Source organism: Triplophysa rosa, linkage group LG2, assembly GCF_024868665.1.
Source record: "Triplophysa rosa linkage group LG2, Trosa_1v2, whole genome shotgun sequence".
Classification (NCBI taxonomy): Eukaryota; Metazoa; Chordata; class Actinopteri; order Cypriniformes; family Nemacheilidae; genus Triplophysa; species Triplophysa rosa.
The window spans coordinates 28483743-28506126 of record NC_079891.1 but is presented as its reverse complement, the minus strand read 5'-3'; the positions used below and the strand labels follow the sequence as shown (position 1 = coordinate 28506126).

The 22384-nt window shown below is 38.6% G+C and overlaps 1 protein-coding gene across 2 annotated transcripts in view; it reads right to left on the bottom strand.

Moving 5' to 3' along the window:
• The window catches only part of tenm1 (teneurin transmembrane protein 1), a 147319-nt gene that overhangs the window by 19546 nt on the left and 105389 nt on the right, over positions 1-22384 (bottom strand). For both annotated transcript variants that reach the window (XM_057352507.1, XM_057352516.1), the window contains exons 16-24: positions 21656-21775; positions 20944-21205; positions 19983-20250; positions 16908-17051; positions 16206-16455; positions 15534-15554; positions 13013-13245; positions 4294-4448; positions 1154-1520 (exon numbers count right to left, since the gene is read on the bottom strand). In XM_057352507.1, coding sequence (XP_057208490.1) covers positions 1154-1520; positions 4294-4448; positions 13013-13245; positions 15534-15554; positions 16206-16455; positions 16908-17051; positions 19983-20250; positions 20944-21205; positions 21656-21775 — 1820 coding nt within the window. The remainder of the gene's footprint in view (positions 1-1153; positions 1521-4293; positions 4449-13012; positions 13246-15533; positions 15555-16205; positions 16456-16907; positions 17052-19982; positions 20251-20943; positions 21206-21655; positions 21776-22384) is intronic.

The window sequence follows — 22384 nt, the reverse complement described above, 5'->3', positions numbered from 1 at the left end:
TGTTTGTTTAAAATGCCGCCCACAATCCAGGTAACAAAAAAGAACAAATGAAAACTAAATAAATTCCTTTTTTTATTTTAAATATAGGCTGTGTTAGTTCATTTTATATATTTAATGTTTGTATTTTTTTTAAAGAAAATATTCTGGAAGTCATCAAATTTGAGTAAAAATCATCAAAAAAGCTGGCACTGACTGGCACCTTTTTTAGACGCTGGCAGAGAAAGTGAAAATAATTCAACATGATTTATGAAGCCACCTTGTATAACACATATTTATCATGCGGGTATGTCATGCATTCTGACTTCTTTACACTGTTAAACGTGCTGGCTTCTCATGCTGAACATGGTCAAATGTTCAAAAACGAGTTGGACGTATGGCCTAGTATTTCTGTACTTGATACACTCCCCCAGCACTCCAACTTGTTTCGGAAAGTTTTTTATAGTTCTGGATCCCTGTGTCGTCAAAGGGATCCTATTCCTTTTATTGGCCATTGTCCTGGAAAAGCACAGCAAGACGAAAGAAAGAGTCCGCCCATGAGCCAAACGACGAGCGAGAACCAATCAAGATTTTCTGCACTTCGTAAAGATGGTCGTTACTCTTCCGATAGCAAAGTTTAGGTCTGTTTGTTCACGGCATTTCAGTGATGGATGTTATATAAACGGTGGATATAACGCTGGATTTGGAGATCGTTTGAAACTGATAGATGGCGCGGTCCCAGTGCTAAAAGATGCCTGACATGAACTGCACGCGGTAAGTCAAACTAAGTCATACGTCTGTGTTTTGTTGGCAATCGGCGTGTACGTGCATAATGTACAAAACACGAAGGGATTAATGCGATGATGTGTTGTGTGCTCGTGCTGTAGTTCCATCCCACTCTCCCCACTAGTCCCACCTCTAGCAGCTTGTGTTTTTCCGGAAATAATCGTACAGCTGTATCTCTCTTTAATAAATTTGATCAAACTAATACTCATATTAATACTAAAACTCGAAGATACGACCTATGCAATACTACTGTATAAACACTCAAGATTAATATGAGATTGGCAGAAACTGCCTGTGATGCGCGATCTTTAATGCTTTACTCATCCTTCACAATAATGTTTTGAATTTGAAAATATGCGCAGCCTCCTTTAAAGCAAGTGACCTGTCTCACCTGAGAAACACTCGCAGCTGGGGTCAATCTTACAATCACATTCACTGGTGGCCCCCGCGATTACAACCATTTCTCCATTCGTGGACACTTCCTGTACGCGGCTGTGCTTCCTGTCGTCAGTTTCGGCAATGTACAGCGTCCCTTGTTGGCTGACGGCGATCGCCTTTGCCCCCTCCAGCACGGAACGTACCGCTGCTTTTCCCAGAAGCACTGGCTCGATACTGGCCATGGGGCAGTGGATGGGTCGCCCGGCAACCACGCGCACCTGCTGGGACTCGCTGACCTGAAGCACCAGGTTGTTATCGAGCACGTAGAGAGAGTTATCTAATGGACTCACTGCCAGATCGGTGGGCCATTCTAAACGCACCTGTGAAAACACAAACGCATATAATTAGATTCTGACGTGCTTTGGGGACGTAGATGCTACACTCGAAGCTGAAAAAGTTCCACCAAATCTGGTCCAGTAAAGAACGTTTTGACTTTTTTTGAGTTTGAGTGTCGCATAATGTCATGCAGCTGTTATTTTACTGATGAACAGACTTGTTATTCATTTGTTGTGAATAATTGTATCTTTTGCCCTACTGAGTTTCACATAAAAAGCAAAAAATCCAATGGGCACTTTTCGTTTGTGAAGTACTGTATTTAATTCGTGCATAAATTTCCATATTTATCTAAAACAGGCACTACTTCATAGATCCTACATTTAACATGTATTCATTTAGCAGACACTTTTATCCAAAGTGACTTGAAAGAGCATTTGACATTTTGCCTTTATACAAATGGTATATATTGCCACATTACAAACATTTACACATACAGTAGACGCTTTTATCAAAAGCGACTTAAAGTGCATTCAAGATGTACATTTAATACTAAACTATACATTATATCATTTCATGTCTACTAAATTTGATATACAGTAACTACTACTGCATGTATATTTTTCATTTAATTTCCATAAAAATAACAAAAACTATGTATACCCTTTCCCATGATGTAAAATGATGTGTATTGTGTTACAATATTTTGGTTAGAACATCCACCTCCAATGTACATCAAGGTGAATAAAAATGCATCTCGGGTATGTGTGTGTGTCCACAGCTGCCCGACAGCCGGACAGTATTCAGTGTGAAGTGTGTCATATATCCCAGGCATGCAGGGAATTATGCAGATTTCAGTGCTTCTTTTACCCAGTGGCCTGCGGCAGCTCATTTCCCTCTCTCGTTCTCTCTCTCCTCACTGTCTGATTCTTATTCACACACAACACACCCCACCGGATGAACTGTGGAGAAGCGTAGAGTGTGTGTGTGTGCATGAGTGAGAGAGAGACTGAGAGAGGAAGGAAATGAAATAGAAATCAAGGGACAGTCTGCCAAAAATTGATGCTATTCAGTAGTGGAAAGAATTGTGTCTGACTTTAAAGGGAGAGCAGTCCTGCAGTTTTAATGAGGACACACCGTGTTAAACTGCAGGGGGAGAGAGAGCAAGAGTGAGAGGGTAAGAGAGACAGAGAGAAAGAAGAAAAAACTGTTTTAAGAGCACTTTAAGGCAAAGATGTAGAATTGCCAGGAAATGTTTCGAAAATGCTTGAAGAGTTTAGTGCTCAAAATGGACGGAGCAGAAAAAGAAAGAAAGCTCAAAGGAGAGAGGCAGAACGAGAGGCGGATAAAAGAAAAGTAAGGATGTTGCTGCAAGCCGTATAATGTAACTCAGTAGCACCAGAGAGACCTCCAGTATCAGCATTTTCTCACTCTTGAGGTGAACACCAGAAACTGTGTGTGTGTGTGTGAATCCTGTTGCGCTAAAAGAAAGGTTGAAAGAAAGAGACAGTGAAGGAGAGAGAGAGAGAGCTGTCTCCAGGCTCCTGCTGTGTGGGGTGGGTATGTAGGGTTTTCTTCATCTTTAGCTTCAGTTCTGGGTCTTGTTCAGACCATTTCTATAAGTGTGTGAGGGGAAAACTACACTGGCTCCTGAGCCATGGGACAAAACAAGTTACCGAAAAGAAAAAATAGGACTTACAAAAAAAGAACAACATATGAACAATGATGGAAATTACAAAAAAATACCCACGACTCACCTGTGTAACTTGTGTCAAATTCATAGCAGGTACATTTTGGAAAGAGGGTCCTGATGATTATTTTCATATTTATATAAGCCTTTATATTATTTACATAAATATTTGACAGAGATGATACAAACTAGGGACACCTAAAAACATATTTTTACTGTTAGTAATGTTTACTATATATATTTTAATAGGGCTGTCAAACGATTAGTCGCGATTAATCGCATCCAGAATAAAAGTTATATTACAGTATGTATATGTATTATGTTATATTATATGAAGAGTTTGGTTCCAAAATGAGATAACTCCATTTTTAAGAATTTTCAAAAAACATGTTTTTATTGTGTTTTATTGTGTTAGTTAGCTGTATTTTTTTTGAGTTATTATGGCTTAAATCAAAACCAACCAACTGCAGTTTGATTGATATGAATTGGAATGCACAATAAAAAAACATGATTCATCTCATTTCGGAACCAAACTCTTCATATATTATATGATTGTGTACTGTGCATATTAATTTTGTATTTATAAACACATACACATGCATGCATATATTTAAGAAGAATATAAAATATAAAAACGAATAAACATTTATTTTTATAATTTAAATTATTGGTAAAATCCTAAATATGTATACATGTATATGTATGTGTTTATAAATACAAAATTAATATGCACAGTACACATACATATATTATGTAAACACACATGTTTTTCTGGATGTGATTAAGCGCTATTAATCGTTTGACAGCCCAAATTTTTAAATATTCTGTAGTTTATTACATATTTTATTTGATCAATACTGTGCCATGTTAAGTAAATGTAGAGTATTGAAAAGTGATTGTATTAAAATTACCAAATGTAAATGTGTGTAAATTCTACAGTCAATGTGAAATTGGAATTGACAGAGTTTTCCCGGTTTGTTTCCTGGCAATTCTACATCTTTGCCTTAAAGCGCTCTTAAAACTGCTTGCAAATGGTAGCATAAATAGTATACTGTAATGTTATGTTATATTTTTTTTCTAATGTAATGATATTAAAACCACACATTAAGCATATGTGCGTGTATGTTTACCTGGCTAATGTCCATTCTGGAGTCACAGCTGATTGGCTGGGAGGGGGTGAGTCCGTTTGACCCAATAATGGTTGTTATCACTCCTTTGTCATCAATCTTACGGATCGTTGATCCGTCAACAAAGTAAATGAACCCGTGCTTGTCCACCGCGATACCTGCAGGACAACAGGACACATACACCGTCATTTTTCTCTCCGTCAGTTTTAATGCGTTTTATTGCCGTAACAAATAACGTTACATTTGCATCGTCAAAGCAGCAGCAGCCTAACGGCAGATGATGAGAAACAGTGTAATAAGGAGAGATAATTTATATCTCTCTGTTTCTCTGACTGTCTCGGGCAATAATAATCTGTCTGTGATCACTCTGCTCGTATGATCTTAAATACATGCAGATTTATTCTAAATGGCATTAGGTATGCAAAACACGATTGTATTTTTTCATCTTTCTTTCGTGTTTTTTCTTTCATATCATTTGTCTTATTCTGTTTGAATGTCTGGAAATCACCTCGAGTTCTTCCCAGCGTCTTGAGTTTGCGTTTAAAGCGTGCTGTCAACAAGCATACATTATTACAGTTTAATTAAAGCAGATCTTAAGCTCAAATACACCTCGAGGCCATAAACCCCAGCACACAAACAGGAAGATGGGAAACGATCGTCACCCTCATTGTCGTCATAGACTTGATAGTTCTTTATTGTTATTGTTCCTTTCAAATAAGCCTGTTCCACTGATCTTTCTTTTGTATGGCTTAAATGGAGCAAATCACAAGTGCACCTTCAAAACACCTTACACACACGCACAAACACAAAGGTTATGAATGTTATTTGCGGCGCGGGGTTTAGTGATATTTTTGCTCTCCAGAGGGATTTCACTCTGAACTGCGCAGCGTATATAACAATCACTCTCACACACATCATAGATTGTTATGTGCGTGTGTTTGTTTGTTTGCGGCTTTTCTTTCCCTTCTCTAATTTGCTCTCTTTATTCGCTCACTCTCTTTTTCCCTAATGAGAATCAAAGAGATAAGCAGACATATTGGTCTGTTTTCACCACGCTGATTTATTCAGGAAGAGATGGAGTCACGCATACACGTTTAATCAGATACAGTATCTAAACAGGGAAATACCATTGATTTCTACTGGTCTGTACAGTACACAACAAATTCAAATGACTGTACAGCACACTAACCTTAACACATACAGTACCCTAACAGAAAACCATTTCCATTTTTAGAATATATAAAAAAGTTTACTTTAGTTGTACCATGTTTTTACCAATGAGGACGTTCTTAATGTCCTAAGAGGAAAAATAGGTTAGATTTAGCTTTTAACAAATTTGTGTTGAAAGTATTAAGTAGACACGCACACACACACTTCAGTACAATGACAGCTCACACTAATCACTATGGTTAAAGGTAACAACACCTCCATATGGATAAATCACCTACAGTATAATGACACACTGCGTACTTCACTAGTCGCAGCCTACTTCTTTTCAGGCCCAGCAATTTGCAAACTAAGTATGCATAATTTATAATATCTCCAAGCTTACCAAAATGAAAGAAACACTTGTACATCTATAACCAAATCTATTCTGTTCTAAGGGCTTTTTAAAGGTTGGTATTTTAATTACTAGCCAGAAGAAATCCAGATTTTAAAACTTCTTGTTATTGCAATGTTTTTGGGGTATTGATGCCAATTTAGTAATTTTGTTTTCTGATTCAGCAACTTTTCAGACTGCCCTGCCAACTTTTTATATAAAGCTATTTTTTTCCATTTGTTTGCCAATACATTTTAAATAAAAATGTATTTTAAAAAGTGACTCTAAAGATAAAAAGCACACACTTTTGCCTCTACATTACACACACAAAAATGTATTTCTCTGTCAAACACTCTTTTACAACATACACTAGCTGTGTCTTATTCTGAAGACTGAAGACCTTCGAAGGTCACGTTTGTCGGCTGCATATGTCATCAAGGCTGTCTACTTTTTTTAAAAAAGCAATCATTACATTTCAAAGAAAGAAAGAAATTACACACTTTACAAGTAATAAATGTTCATTTTATATCAGTTGCTTTCTAAAATGAAATTAACTGATTTTTAATAATAAATCTTTAATAATTTATTATTAAATAGATATCTTATATGTATGCATTTTTAATGTTATTTTAATATATAGATGTAATCCCATTTGTAATCATTCACATTTACATAACTGTAATTTATAAATTTGTCATTTATATGTAAACACATTAGTTACTTTTATTTTGTAAATAATATTAGTCACAGAGAAATTAAAAATTACAAGTCCTATTTTTCATGAAATATTGTAGCGTTCATTGTAAATCAGTGTAGGATTCATTCTTTTTCTAAAATTAATGCACTCTCATAATCTTCAGTTAAGATCTGAAAATGCACTTGCGCCCTCTAGTGACTAACCATCTCAAATGATGCAAGTTAGACGGCTTGGGTGGAGCATCCGTTAACTCCTCCCCTTCAACATTGCAGTTAAAAACGCAAGCCATGTCCACTATTTTTCTCATTTAAAATTCTGTTTCACTCGTAAGTGTCAAACATCGGACGTAAAATGATCGCAACTTTCGGTTCACAGGGACTTTATTAATATTGTAATTCATATTTTGTGTGTTGGGGAGTACCTAGTTAAATGTAACGGTGTTACGTAATTTGATATATACCAAACATACGTTGTCTTTTTCCCTCATCAATGGAAATGTATAACTGTTATTTTGTAGCCAGACCTTTAAGGTATATTGACTTATAAAAATAAACCCACTCTGAGAAATATTCGCTTGAGTAAAAAGTATGACACCCACCCCTGATTTCCCCCCTTTTTTGGTTATTGATTCTGAAATGGTGCACAGTTCTCTGACCCAGAGATCCACTCTGTTGTCATGACAAGCACTGTACAGCCCTTCAAAAGTAGTGTATCCAAATCCGTATAGAACGCACGCTATTGACAACATGGATCACGATGTGTCAGAAATCACACGTACAGTACATACATGAGTGAACACACCCTTTCCTGGCTTCTGAAATACTATCTACCTCAATAAGCCTGTTAACAAATGCATCTTGTTATGGGTGCTAATTACAAGGCATATTACCCACTTAATGAGCATAACAAGCTTCATTATTCCTGCTGCCGTTGGAGGGGTATATACATACCTCCCTCTGCCCTTCAAAGTGTCTGGAAGAATGACACAGAGACCCCAGGTCCAAAATCTCAATTTCTTACTCATCTGCTAGAATGCCAAATCCAAGTGAAGAGTTCAAAATGATCAGAGGAGCAGATAACCATAACACACACACACACACACACACACACACGCACACACACACACACACACACACACACACACACACACACACATTAAAATTCAATAGCAGACTATGTAAATTTAGATTTCAGGATCACTTCTCTCTCTGACCCTTATAGAAACAGGCAGAATAGTGAATCTCTTTATGTTTTCCTTTTTCTCTCCCTCTATTTCTCTTAAACTCAGGCTTGGCATCAGACCAGACAGTCAGAAGCGTATCCTGCAGGGAGCTGTGAATTAATGTCCCCTTTACTCCTTTTATCTCTCTCCACCCTGAATCAAAGATTTCATTGAATCACGAAGTGCAGCTCGCTAAAATTTTGGTCTCAACTCAAACGCGGTTTGAGCTTCAACATCATATGTATTGACACACAGAAATGCACACATCCAGTACAGTTCAATGTGAGACCCAGAGGAACGTTTTATTGCTCAAAGGTTGCTCCTTCATATTTAATGGAGTTATCAAATTTGTCTCAGATGTATCTCATTGCTGCCCCGGCTGCAAGTTAATATTATAACATCTTACAGCTTGGATGTTTTTTCCTATGGGTAGGAAAGCTACATATTGTCAAAGAGTGTTTTATGTATCTGTGAGTGTGTGCTCCTTTATTGATTTGCATCTGATTCTAAATCCTTTAAGATGCTCATTAAACTTATTTAATGTGAGCCATTGACAAGCATACCATAGTTCAGCTATGAGTGATTTTAGGGCCAATTCTTTTTGCCTAATAAAATCATGAAGCGGTGCAATAAATTCACTTCAATGCAGGAACTCAACCAATACAGAACTGTTCAACAAACCCAGTGTGAGGTTTTGGGGTATGGAAAACCAATGTAGAAAAAAACAGTTATTACAACATTGTGAATTTTTCTGTACATTATGATATTTGCTGGTCAGATTGTACAGTACGACCCGCGCGAGATTTTGCCAGATTTACTAAACAGGGCGAAATAGCGCTAGAGCGCAATTAAAAAAAAAGTGTTGATAGAATTGGAAATTTCAGCGGGTGAACAAATGGCGCACATTACGCAATGTCTCATTCCCATAATGACCAACGCAATCTACCAAGAACAGCGCAAATTTGTACAGGGTTTAAGACATGCATTTTTTTGGGCGTTAAATTATGCAGCAATTACCAGTACAATGACAAGCGCAAACCTTAGTAAATCGCGTTGCGTGATTCATTTAAATACTGCCCAGGGCTTTTCAGCGTTAATTTTCACTGCGTGTCTTTAGTAAATACAGACAGTAGTTTTTTACGCCAAAAGTGTCAGGGTAGGAGCCAAGAAGGAGAACCTAAGTGCAGGCGGCAGGTACAAAAACTCAAACTTGATTTAAACAAAACAAAAGACCCACGATGGGGTAAAACGAGAACTGAACATAGATGAACTTGAAAACAAAACCAGGATAAAAACAGGTATAACTAAAACTTTCCAGGAACATAGACAGGACTATGAGTACTTGAATCAGGACACTACGTAAGTATGGTCAAGACTAAGCATCAACCAAACAAAGCAAAATGAAACAGCACAGGACAGTAAACACAAGGGCACTAAATAGGGGAGCAAACAAGGGATAATTACACTAGGCAGGTGGAAGGGATAATTACAGGCGGGAAGCTAGACGAGGAGACGAGGGGGCAGGGTCAAGACACGACAGGAGAGCACATGGCCATCATAACAAACAATGACCATGTGCTTCCACACAAAACACGTGGGACTGTCATGATCCTGCCACAAAACTAGAAAAGCATGACAAGGTGAGGCAGGAGCATGACAAAAAGAGGCGTTTGTGCTGCCGCAAGCTGTTAGTAAATCTAGCCCTAAGACTTTTATAAATTACTATATGATCCACATACCACATACCTCACACTGTGCAAAAAGGCAATACAAAACCAAACAAACTTTGTAGGTTTGCCATGAACTGCAAAAATGATTACTTATAACCTGAAGTGAACACTAATTAACAAGATATTTATCATGTAGACCAGCTTACATAATCATTTTTAACTGAACGTCAATTCCTGACTCGAGGTCCTTTGCCAAATCTATTCCCCTCTCTCAACCCTGTACTTTCTTGTCCTTTTTATATATACTCTCCCATCCAATAAATGCATAAAAATGCCCCAAAAATACAACTAAAAAAATGTATATTCCTACCTCTAACTTTACCCTTACACATATATGTCATCAATTGCCGTGCTCCTATTGGTTCCCTCATTAGACATGATGGTGTCTGAAAATAAGCTTAATATAGATGCAAAATAGTATTGTTTAAAATACAGTTATATAAATGGAATAATTACATTTATTAATTTATCATTTACAGAGGCTGAAAGATTCAATCCTACCCATATATTTTCCTGTAATTGTCTGTCAAAACCGCACCATTTCTTCCTTGAAAATACAATAACTTTTCAAAGAACCTTGTTATTTTATATTACCTTCACATTTAGCTTTTTATTTTGAGTTGTTTACTGGTTCGCTGCGTGAAGCCCTGGGCCTTTGGAGGTTGAAGCAAGCTGAATACCGCACTAAAGAGATCATAGTCAAGGAAGATGCTGGTGTGCTGCAGGGATCAATACTGTATCACTCTGAGTTTCTATGTGTATAAAGAGATATTGATTATAAAAACATTCTGTATATTGAGATTAATTGAATCAACAGCGAGCCAAAGTCAAGCCACAGTCTACTGCACAGAACTGTCAAGACTCGTGTATGAATGACAAATATCATCGTTACAGATACATTTAGCAGAATTAACAGAGATGTTATAGGATTAGTTCTGTTCTTCTGAATATTCTGCTGTTATTTACTCACTCTCGTGTTGTGGTAAACCTCTGCTTTCTTTCCTCTGTGATGCACAAAAGGAGGATTTTGTACTGGTCCTTATCCTCCATGCAATTACATTGAATGGGGATTAAAGTTTTCAAATTTCAAAATGGTGCACGGAGAACATTAGTTAAAATAGCGATAGAATCTGAGATGTCTGAAGTGTCATGGGAAAGGCTGGAAAACACTGATTAAGTTGTTCATTTTGGATTATCGTTCCCTCTAAACACTTCAACCGGATCTTTGAATTAAAGATGGAGAAGAAGAATCATTCAGACCAGTATTGTGAATTGGATTCACTCAATTTTCAACCCAGAAGAACAATTTGGAAAATGCTGCTTCTGTTATTCATTCACACAGACTCACAACTCAAAGGAAAGCTTAACCTTAAATTTAAGTCCAGTCATTGTATGGCTATATATATATATATATATATACGTTGAAAAAAGTTTTTATGGTTTTGTGTCCATATAATGGAAGTCAATGGGATCCAATGTTATTTGGTAACCAGCGCCCCTCCAAAAATTGGTCTTAAGTGTTCTGCAGAAGAAAGAAAGTCATACGGGTTTGGAATGACATGAGGACATGACATGAATTTTCAATTTTGGGTAAACTATCCCTTTAATATATTGAATATAATCATGTGGACTGCTTATATGACAGTTTTATAGTTCTTTTGCGTCTGTTCCGAAACTCGAAAGCCTCATTCAGCATAATTGAATTAAAAAAGAGCAACCACCACAATTCTTGGAAATCCTCATTTCCTGCTTTGCGGTAGAAAGAAAACCGCACAGGTCCGGACGACGTGAGGACGAATAAATGATGACAGAATTTTCATTTTTGGCCGAACTATCCCTTTAATACTTTTATTGCGGTGTATTTGTGTGCAGCCCCTCATAGCCTGAGAACACAGAAGGTCGGATTGCAGTTATTGAAGTGCTCAGCATTTCGGTCAGAGCCTCTTAAAGATAATAGACTTCAGTGGAAACACTTTAACAAAGCGAGAATGGCTATTCTACCACCAGAAACACAAAGGAAGGCTTTTATCCGTCCGTTTCGTGAAAAAAAGTTGCATATGGATCGTTGAAGCGTGTGTAAAAGGCTTAAATCAGTTTTAAATGCGATTTACTATTAAGACAGCGATCTGAAACACTGCACTCGCTTCCTCTATCTTAGCAGAACAGTCTGGAATCAAAGCGCAAACACACATACAACACACACAACACGCACACATTCCTGCACTGGGAATTCTATCCTCAGGGGTTTACAAGTAAGTGGAGGCTTTTAACTGCGACAGTTGAGTGACTGAGTTTCTGTGAGCGAGTGAATGAGTCAGTGAGAGAGAAAGACTGCACAATGAGCCTTGAAGGATAAGAGAACATACGTGCCTGTTAGCCACGCCCCCATCTGTCCATCAGGTTGACTGACGGGTATAAAGAGACACTGGCAGTGATGGATAGGCGGGACTAATAGCCGCTCCGCCTGATTTAGCAAAGAGGGAAGGCATCTTCCATTCGCGCCTCTGAAAAATGCCACTATTTTTCTCTTTCCGCCTCCAATAACCACTCTCACCTATCTCTCTTGTGTCACATTCTCTCTATGTGACTTCAGAAACTAAGGCTTTTTAAAAAAAAATGTTTGGTGTGCCTGACTTAAATCCGCTTAGCTGCGTGCACGGCAGCCCATTAGAACGAAAAGGAGGAGAGTTTTCAGGTGCCCAACCACTTGGAGGTGGGGGGCAAGAGAGATAGATGGCTGCCACCACCGATCGCCAGAGGCAAGAAAAATCCTCTTTTCCATCTCCTCTTTCCTCAAAAATTGCTTGGTTTATGATGCTTAAAGAGATATTTCAGAAAAGATTTAGTATAGGGACCAATTCTCACTATTAACTAGTTGCTTATTAGATGCCTATTTTTAGCATATTGGCTGTTCATTAGTACTTATAAAGCACATATTCAACATGACCATATTCTACTTCCCTAATCCTACCTAATACCTAAACCTAACAACTACCTTACTAACTATTAGTAAGCAACAAATTAGTAGTTTACTGAGGCAAAAGTCATAGTTAATGGTTTATTAATAACGAGAATTGGACCTTAAAATAAAGTGTGACCAAATTCTTTCATCATTTACTCATCCTCATGTCATTCCAAACCTGTATGACTTTCTTTCTACTACAGAACACAAAAGAAGATATTTTGAAGAATGTCGCTAACCAAACAACATTGGCCCCCACTGACTTCCATTGTACGGAGACATTTCTCAAAATATCTTCTTTTGTGTTCCACAGAAAAACAGAGTCATATACAGATCTTGAATGACATGAGGGTGAATAAATGACGACAGATTTGATTTTTGAGTGAGCTCTCCCTTTAAGTCATTGCTATCTAAATTCACAGGATGTTGGCTACACATTCTGAACACACGATCAGATTTCACCATTTGCAAAATGACAGTGCAAACAGTCAGTCCTAAAGATTGTATTCCTAAAACAAATCAAAGCTGTGTGCAAACAGCGTGTGCCCATATGTGCGTGTCGGATTCTCACCCCTCGGGTTGCTGAGAGCCGCTTCGGTGGCTTTGCCTCCGTCTCCACACTGGTTCGGATGGAAGGGTGTGCACTGCTCCCCGCTGCCAGCCACCACCTCCACGTTCTTGCTGAGATCCTTGGGCTCAGTCAGAGTCTTAAGGCGGTACAGCTTCCCGCTGCCGGTGTCCGACAGGTAGAGCGACTCGCGCATGGGATCCATAGACAGGTAATACTTATGAGCAGGACTGGAGCTGTGGAGGGAGAGTCAGTATGACAAGGCTTGGCAACACATACTGGCAACTTCCTTGTGCTGAAACCACTCTATAGTCTAAATCCATACAAAAAAAAACGAACCACCCGCGCAAGGTTGGAGTAAAAACCCTCCAGGTGTCAGTGCCTTTCACACGTCTCAATCATTCTGAACTCAAGTCCTGATCAAACCTTCCACCCCTCCAGCGCATCAGACCCCCGACAGTCCATAATCTTCTCTTCCTGCTTTCTGCCATCCTGTCCTGCCTTTAGAGCAAATCTACCTGCTGCCTGTTTTTCATTTTTCCTGAGGCGGAACAAAACTAGAGTCTTCCGATAAGAGTCCCGAAAAAATATGCGAGTGCTTTTGTCTTCTGACATCAGAAAAATGTTCTTCGACAATTGTTTACAAAAAGGCAGGGGTTTGTGTGTTGCACTCGCTCAGACGGAGCACAACACATCCTCTGGCGCATCACCTGTGGCTTATGAGTCGTGCTGCGCTTCGAAAAATATGAGTCAACTGCTCTGACATTTAGGGCAGGTTGACTCTCATTTTTAGGTGTGAAGACAGCAAAATTTGTATAGTTTTGGTAGGTGCTAGATAAAGCTTTGGTTACCAATTACCAAGGTCATGAGATGCACAAAATCTGTATCTTTAGACTGTAAATAAATCTTTAGATACAAATTCATGAATGTAAATGGGTTTATGTGGGTGATGCAGGTTCAAGAACTTCAAGATCACATTCCCCATCTCTAACTGCACTTATATCCCATATACTCTTCAGCGTATATCCAATAAGTGGCAAAAGTCCCACCCTAAACTCTCGGTGTTTACAGACAGATTGACGAAATGGAAAATGTTAATACCGCATGTTTTTTGAAGCCGTTTAATCAGACCTCGGTTTGATCAGAAGCTCTATCTCCAAAAGTCGGCTGAAGGTAGGATTTCCCCCTTGCTGTGGGATGTAATACTGTGCGCAAACACGCGCGCGCACACACACACAAAGATAAAGGATTACAGTATGCTTGTCTGTGTTAGTCTGTGGGGCAGAGGTCTATACCGCACTCTAACTTCCTCTCTGCGGGGGGCGCCGTTTTTAAATTCACATGAAACGGGGAAGATCTAGCCGATAAGCGGGAGACTGCGGTGTGACGCTGACGGCGCTTTGCTGAGAAAAGCCGTGAGTGTTCAATCCATCGACCGGAAAAACACCTCGGATGGATTCCTGACCACACGCCAAAGATTACAAGTAATGGTAGCCACCGTGTGACACACGCACACACATATGAATTCAGACAATAATACAAACACAGAGGCAAGTAAAGGTGAATGGTAAGTAAAAAACAATTCTCTTAAAAACTAAGTATTGATTCAAATTTCAAAGAAATACAAACAAGCAAACTATGAAATAAAGAATGTGAAAATGGCAATTTAAAGGAGTAGTTCACCCAAAAATGAAAATTCTGTCATGATTTACTCACCCTTTTGTCATCTCAAACCTGCGTGACTTTCCGCAGAACACAAAAGAAGATATTTTGAAAAATGTTGTTAACAACCCCCCCCCCCATTCACTTGCATTGGTTACAATAGAAGTGAATGGGGGGCTGTGCTGTTCTGTTACCAACATTTTTCAAAATATCTTCTTTTGTGTTCTGCGGAAGAAAGAAAGTCATACAGGTTTGATAAATGATGACAGAATTTTCATTTTGAAGGTGAACTACTCCTTTAAATCATTAGAGAAAATGCAAGTGCAGTTTTAGGAATTAGGGCATCGTTTTTGATTATATTACTCAATAAATACTCGTTGCATTAATTACAAAATGCTAATATTTATTATAAGATAAAAAACAGTTTTTTGTCTTACTAACAGACTAAATTTAGAAAGATTGGACCGCAGTCATCTCAACAACAAAACCAGTCCAAGTTTACAGTACCTGAATTCCCCCTGTTTTGTAGCGTGTAGAAATATTTGTGTTTGGAGAATTAAAGTGATGCAACCTTGATGAGTAATGTTGCAATATGCTGAATACATTATCATTCTTATAATGGAAAAAAGTTCTTTAAAAGAGATCTGATTCAAATCACTTGTTTACAGTGACTTACTATAGGGACTGCTGTCTTTAACTGTGTTCTTTTGCATTTCACACACTTGAGACCTGAGTCACTTAAAGCTCTACTTCCTCCAAGGTTGATGTATGAATGGATGGGGATTCTAAATAAAAACAATGAATTCAAGCCTGGATACAACAGTGTATTGACAAATGAAAGACATTCTGAAAAGGAACATACCTGTGTCTTATGTCACGATTTCTGGATGTGCAGGATGAAAAAAGTGAACAATAAAAATAGAGGTAAACATTGTGAATATTTATAGTTGTGAAAGACTTTTTGTCATTTTGAAGGTGCTGCAAGTACATTTTGAATGACAAGTAACATCACAATTGTCTTTGTGGCAGCACTAGACTCTATAAACAGCAAAAATTATTTATTAAAATATTTAACATTTATTTAGCCAATCAGAAGACTTTGAGGCCTATCAATCATTTTGTGCATTTACAGGGCAGCCCATATATGGAAGTAAGGAAGTCGAGTTAATGCTATGTTCAGCTTCATAAGCAGTTGTCAATCATTAGTTTGTTATGTAATATTGCATATGACAATTTTGACGCCACTGAGATGACACTTCTGCTTCATCTAGGGTGGGGTTTTGGGATGAGGGGTGTTTCTAATGCAGGACGTCTTTAAATATTTCATAGAGATAAAATGATTCACTAAGCACGCACTAAAGTCACACAAGGAAACTGTATTGATTCGTGATCAGAACCCATTGAATCCATTAACTGAAAATTAAACTGAAAACAAAAATAAAACGTACCATAAATAAAATAAATCTTGGAAAAAATCTGTATAATACACATAAAACAAAAACATTTCTTAAATGTTTATAAATTGTTAGCAGACCTGAGCTCTAAGATGCTGATGGTGAATCCGTTGGACAGAATCCTGCGGATGTAGTTAAAATCGCCAACGTACACGCTTCCATCAGAACCACAGGCAAGAGCGATAGGTGCAAACAATTTCTGCTCGGCGGCCGGGCCGTTACAGTTTGGACACGGGATCGCACGGACCGCCCCTGTGCCCATCACTGTTGAGATGACAAGGGGCTGCTGGGAAATAAACACATTCTCTCCATTACCTTTATGAAGGATACCTGCAGGAGAGAAAAAGAGAGAGTATTAGATTGAAGCTTTTATTTATTGATAATGAAATGTGGCTGTGCTAAAGGACCTTGTAGAAACATAAACCGAGGAAAGAAATGACACAAACAGGCATCTAGCGAGCCCACGGGAACAACAATGATTCACTGATCGGGAAGAAGGATGTTAGATTTAAATGCGCTGTGCTTTTATCTTGTTGTTGCCACTTTGAAGGTCATGGGTTCTAGGCCTATTTTTTAGACTGTATTTCAGAAGGCAATTCAGTAAATAAAAGGTTGTGTTACAATGATCATGAAGCTATAACATTTATGGGGATAGATTTGATCTTTGTCCACAGTCACCAAAAAAAGGTCGAGTTCAATAGGGAAGTGGACAAAATAATGTTACGTTACCCAAGTACAGTCCTTGGAAAAATGTAATGTGTGTGTGAGATGTAATTACTCACCACTCTCCAGGTTAAGGATGTGGTGTTGATTCAGTGTCCATCCCCCCAGGTTGGAGGGCATCAGCTCAAAGCCCTGCAGCTGAGCGGCTCTCTTCTCCCAAAGCACAACGTCTGGACAGGATTCATATTCGTATCCGACAGAGACTGATATGAATCCACACACAAGCACACACACAAAAGAGAAGAAATGACTTTAAGGCTTTTAGATACTATAAAGCATCACTATCATCAAAGCCCAAAGTAGACAAACCATAATTGGATAAACAAACTATAAATTATAAAATCATTTTAGAGTAAAAGATTTTTCTTTAAACAACTGCATGAATTACACAGTATGGCCGGTAATTACTCTCATTAAGCAAGTAAACCCCAGCAGATTATCAATTTGCGTAATATGACAATTGAGCTACATTAGAAAATGTTTCAACATTATTCACAATTTACAACAATTGAAAAGTATTTATCCTTAAAAGTATTTTGCTTATAAAATAAGGAACACATAAGGACACTATATAATTATATGTCAATACAGGGTTACATTTTTTAACCAATTCATCTTTATGACCTTTACATTCGCTGTGATTACCGTATAAAGATCCGTCACAGATGAGTTTATAGAGATTAGAATGTACAGTACAAACGCTTCGAAAAAAACGTAAGCATCTTTGAGGTCTATATGCACTCCAACGTGAGATCAGAAAGAAGCTCCATGTGATATATGAATGCGGCACAGTGTGGGATGTGAATGTGACTCAATGTGATATCTGAAAGCGCGCGGCTCAAAGCGATATCTACATGCTCAATGTATAGACTGATGTTATCATGCTGGCTCATTGTTTTTTACGCTACACAAGTGCACACATTCACTTCTTGATGATAATTTCCAGGACTCCTTGAATCCCTTTCTATGACTGTGAGAATCGTTACCGTGTGGTTTAATGGGAGATTCAGGATCTGAACACTTGACCAGTGAGAAGCGAGCAGAACAGCTACTGTATACGCTGGTAAATGATTTTTGCTTCAGTTACAGTAGTGCTGCCATGGTGTTACAGTGAATATAATTAGGTGATTTAAAATGGCAACGCTTGAGCTGTAGCCAACAAAAACATGGTTAAAGTGATGAATATTAATTATTAACTGATAATTATATTTGCCTATTCGCAGGGCAGAGATCATGAGTCATATGAATTTTTTGATTTAGTATGTTACTATCTATTTATTATATGTCAAAATGTGGCAACCACTACGTGAATGTTCAGATACATTCATTTTGTAAACGATAAACAATATTTACATCACACATTTCTTTATTATGGCAGTCAAATGTTATTGGTTTGAAAAACAGTGTTTATTTCAATCCTAATGGCCAGTAATGACTTATTCTTTTGGCTCTCTGCAGTGTCTGATTGCTGTCTTGTGATGGATCTCAATGTAATGGATAGAGAGAGAGCTAAGAGCCTGAGAACAATATAGTGAAATAAACAATCAAATTAAACCTCAACGAGTGTATGGTATAATAACTTACTGTACTGTAGATTGCATTTCATGACTGCTCATGTGAAATCTGTATAATTGTGTGAAAGGTACGGCTGTGTCACACGAATAATTGACCTATCGCTAAGACCCTCCCCTCAAATGCAGATGAGCCAATGGCAGCTGAGCATCAGTTGCACAGGGACCTGAACTCGGAAAAGCATTGTAGAATCCGAAGCTCTCATCGTTTTTATGGTGTTTATGCTACAAAAATGGTAAAACGATGTGCCTGGGTACTTGTAACAATGATTCCAGGTGTTTGTCCGAGTTAGCGACAGTATCTAAAGGGGGCAGGGCTTAGCGATAGGTCAATTGTCATTACATTAAAGACGAAAGTAAAATCAGAGCAGTATCCACTTTAAAGTCTTGTTCATGTTTTCACACGAACCATTGCAACACTCTGGAGACATTTATACTTCACACTGTTCAATTCTTGTTATATTTTAAGTGCAAGAGAATTATGATTATATCAGTAATCTAATACGTTTTCTTAAAGGTCCAGTGTATGAAATTCAGCGGCATCTAGTGGTGAGGTTGCGAAGTGCAACCAACGGCTCACTCCACCCCTCACCCCTCCCTTTTGAAGCACTATGGTGGCTGACATAGGACTAAGATGTCGTAATGTTTTCGCTTCTTTGCCGAAGGAGATAACATATTTACGAAATGCGCTCTGTAGAGCAGTTTGTCCGTTTAGGGCAGGGGTTCTCAACCTTTTTGACTCCAAGCCGCCCCACTTTATTCAACAATATTCAAAGGCCCCTCTCCCGCTCACAAAAACTCAACATTTCTACCCAGTAAAATATTTCAGAGCTAAATATTAACTAGAAAAGTCTTTATTCAATATGAAAATGGACAAATAATAAAACATATCTCAGCTTTTAGTTGTTTTAAAATGTATTTCAATGCTCATTTTGTCTCATTTTAAATTCTAAGTCATCCTGAGGCCCCTTTGGAAATCAGCTGGTGCCCCCTTTTGGGCCACGGCCCCCTTGTTAAGAACCACTGGTTTAGGGCTACTGTAGAAAAAGGGGATCCGCGGTGTATGTAGATAGAAATAGCTTATTATAAGGTCATTTAAACATAAAGGTTCATTATGTAAAAGCTTTATACACCGCTGAAGACATAGTTATGTAAATTATATTGCATTTCTGTCAATAGATCCTCCAAAAAAATACACACTGGACCTTTAGAACATATTTTCTATCTAAAAATACTGCGCTCTCTCTATCTCTCTCTCACACACAAACGCACACACACACACATGTCTGGTTTACTATCTCCGTGCGGACAGTTCATAGGCGTAATGATTTTTATACCATAAAAACGGTATATTTTATCCCCTACCCCTAAGCCTAAAGATCACAGAAAACTTTTAGCGTTTTTAGATTTAAAAAAAAATATTGTTCTGTACGATTTATAAGCTTTTTTGCCCATGGGGACCTCAATTTTGGTCCCCACGGTGACACAAGTCCCTGTGTTGGTGTGCATTCAGGTTTAGGTCCCCACCGGGATATAAAAACAAGGGCACACACAAACCCTCACCCTGTGTCTGCACCAGCCCTGTGACCTGCTGTCCATAGATGTCAGTTTTATTCCAGGAGAAAACATATATGAGATTTGGAGCTGCAGGAAATGATTTGAGAAGCTGTCGACCCTGGACTGCCACGGACAGATGGACTTTGGCCAGGCCCGGCGGGAGGGTGGAGTGGGTCAGAACCACCCTCAGGAGAGAGCGATAGCCCGGAGCTCTGGAAGAGAGGTAGCTTAACTTCAGAATTGTACCGGGGATAACCACTTCCTCTTGGACCGCCTACAGAGAGGAAGAGAGAGAGGTGCAGGAAAAAAACACGGATGATTTAGAAAAAGAGGGGGGAAGTGTGAAAGCAGATTGTGCATTAATTGTACTTTCGTTTACAGTTTTCACTTTCGTACAGAACAAAAACACAGCCAATGACGACTATAATGTTGCCAAATAAACAGCTTATAAACACTTATACGCTGTTTGCTTTCAAACTGAGCGAGCTGTCTCTCTATATTCCGCTGATATTGGCAGCTACCTCTCAAGGAAGCAACCCAAACAAAATAAAGCGACCGATTTGGAATGCCCTACATAGGCAGCCACTCTCTTACTGGTTTTGTGTGACATACAGTAAAACATAGTGGACACACACACAGGGCAAGAACAAAAAACCTCTAAAATACTATTTTATATTCGCTCATTCACTGGACTCATGGATGAACACTTTCACTGAGCTCACTGCAATCCATTCTGGGATTGCATTTAAACAAGCTCAATGAAGGACACATGCTGGCATCCCGTAGGACAACAAGATTTCGCTGTTTACACTCCAGAAAAGCCCACTGCGTCAGGAGTGTGTCTAAAATGCCTGAAAATGTGCGCTTGGCTGGGCAGCTTCCTACTGTACGTTTTGGAACTAAGCTAGGCCTTCTTGAAAAATGGAGAATGCATCCTGTGTTTATTAAGAAAAGATGTGGCAAGTACCTGTAACTCAGGTACGACACTCCCTCTGTCTTCGCAGTCAGCGGCGAATCGCGGCAGAGGGGCAGAGAGAACGATGGCGTGTGGGCTAATCAGGTTTTTCAGGTCACAGACAGGCAGTTTGGATTCAGTTCGTTCCATAAACACACGGTCCAGGACGATGAACTGGTTCCAGGGAAGCCAGACAGATCGAATCTGGGACAAAAATGGGGCTCGCTGGAACAATAGAGTGACAGAGATTCCGCCCACTGCCAGAAGATCGAAGCTAGAGGAAACACACACAAATACAAACAAATTTAGAAACACATTTAGAAAAGATCTACACATTTATAATACATTTAAAAAACAAATGAAAAATAATGAAAATACACAATATATTTATATTATAAATAGAAACGAATATATTACATGCATATACAGTATATGTACATATAGCAGAGACTATTTTGACTCCGAAGCCCCCCATTGTATTCAACAATATTCAAAGGCCCCCCTCACACTCACAATTTTTTTTATTAAGCTTATAATTAACTATAAAAAATGTAATTCATTATTATAATGGCCAAAATGTATTTTAATGTATTTCAATGCCCATTTTGCCTAATTTTAAATTATTAGTCATCTTGTGGGCCACGGCCCCCCTGTTGAGAACCACTGGTCCATGTGTGTGTGTGTGAGTTTGCTTTGTTTTGTACAGTACTCAAAGTCTATTTACCTGCCGTCCTGTCGGCTAAGCGTGTATCCATATTCAGGGTTATGCTGGAACGTGACGTTCACGCCGACTAGAGGAGTTCCGTCGGAGGCCAAAACCTGACCTCGAATTACACACACTCGACTACAAACAGGAGAGAGAGAAAGTGTGTAAGGCAGGAAAGGTGAGGGAGAGCAAGCGGGTGAGAGAGAGAACAAGGATCCAACAGGAGAGATCGAAACAGTCTCTTTTCAGTAATCAGAGAAAAATACAATACATGCCTGAATCGATTGCAAACTTCCTCAAACTAGATGGCAAAAATCATTTAGGGAGATTATTTCGGGAGCGAAGCACACTGCTCACAGCGGTTAGCTGTGTATCAGCTTATTAGAGTCCTATTAACCGTTCATTAAACGTTGGTTTATCTGTGTATAGATACAGTTACATACTCCGCTTTAGTGCCATACGTCATTGTTTATTGTATCAGGGTGTGTCAATTGATCTCGTCCGTTTAGTGTGATTAATTACTAAAGCTATAATAATGAGATAAATCGTGCCCTCTGACCCATATGTATCAAGGTTTTTTCCTACCATCAGATCAGTTCAAGCTGCAAGATACACGGCCAAACAACAGATAGCATGTGTTCAAAAACAGTGAGATGGAGCGTAACGGAATAAAAATAAATTACAGATTTTCTCATGTGTTTAAAAACAGCGAAATGGAGCGTTACAGTATTAAAAAGCTGAAAACAG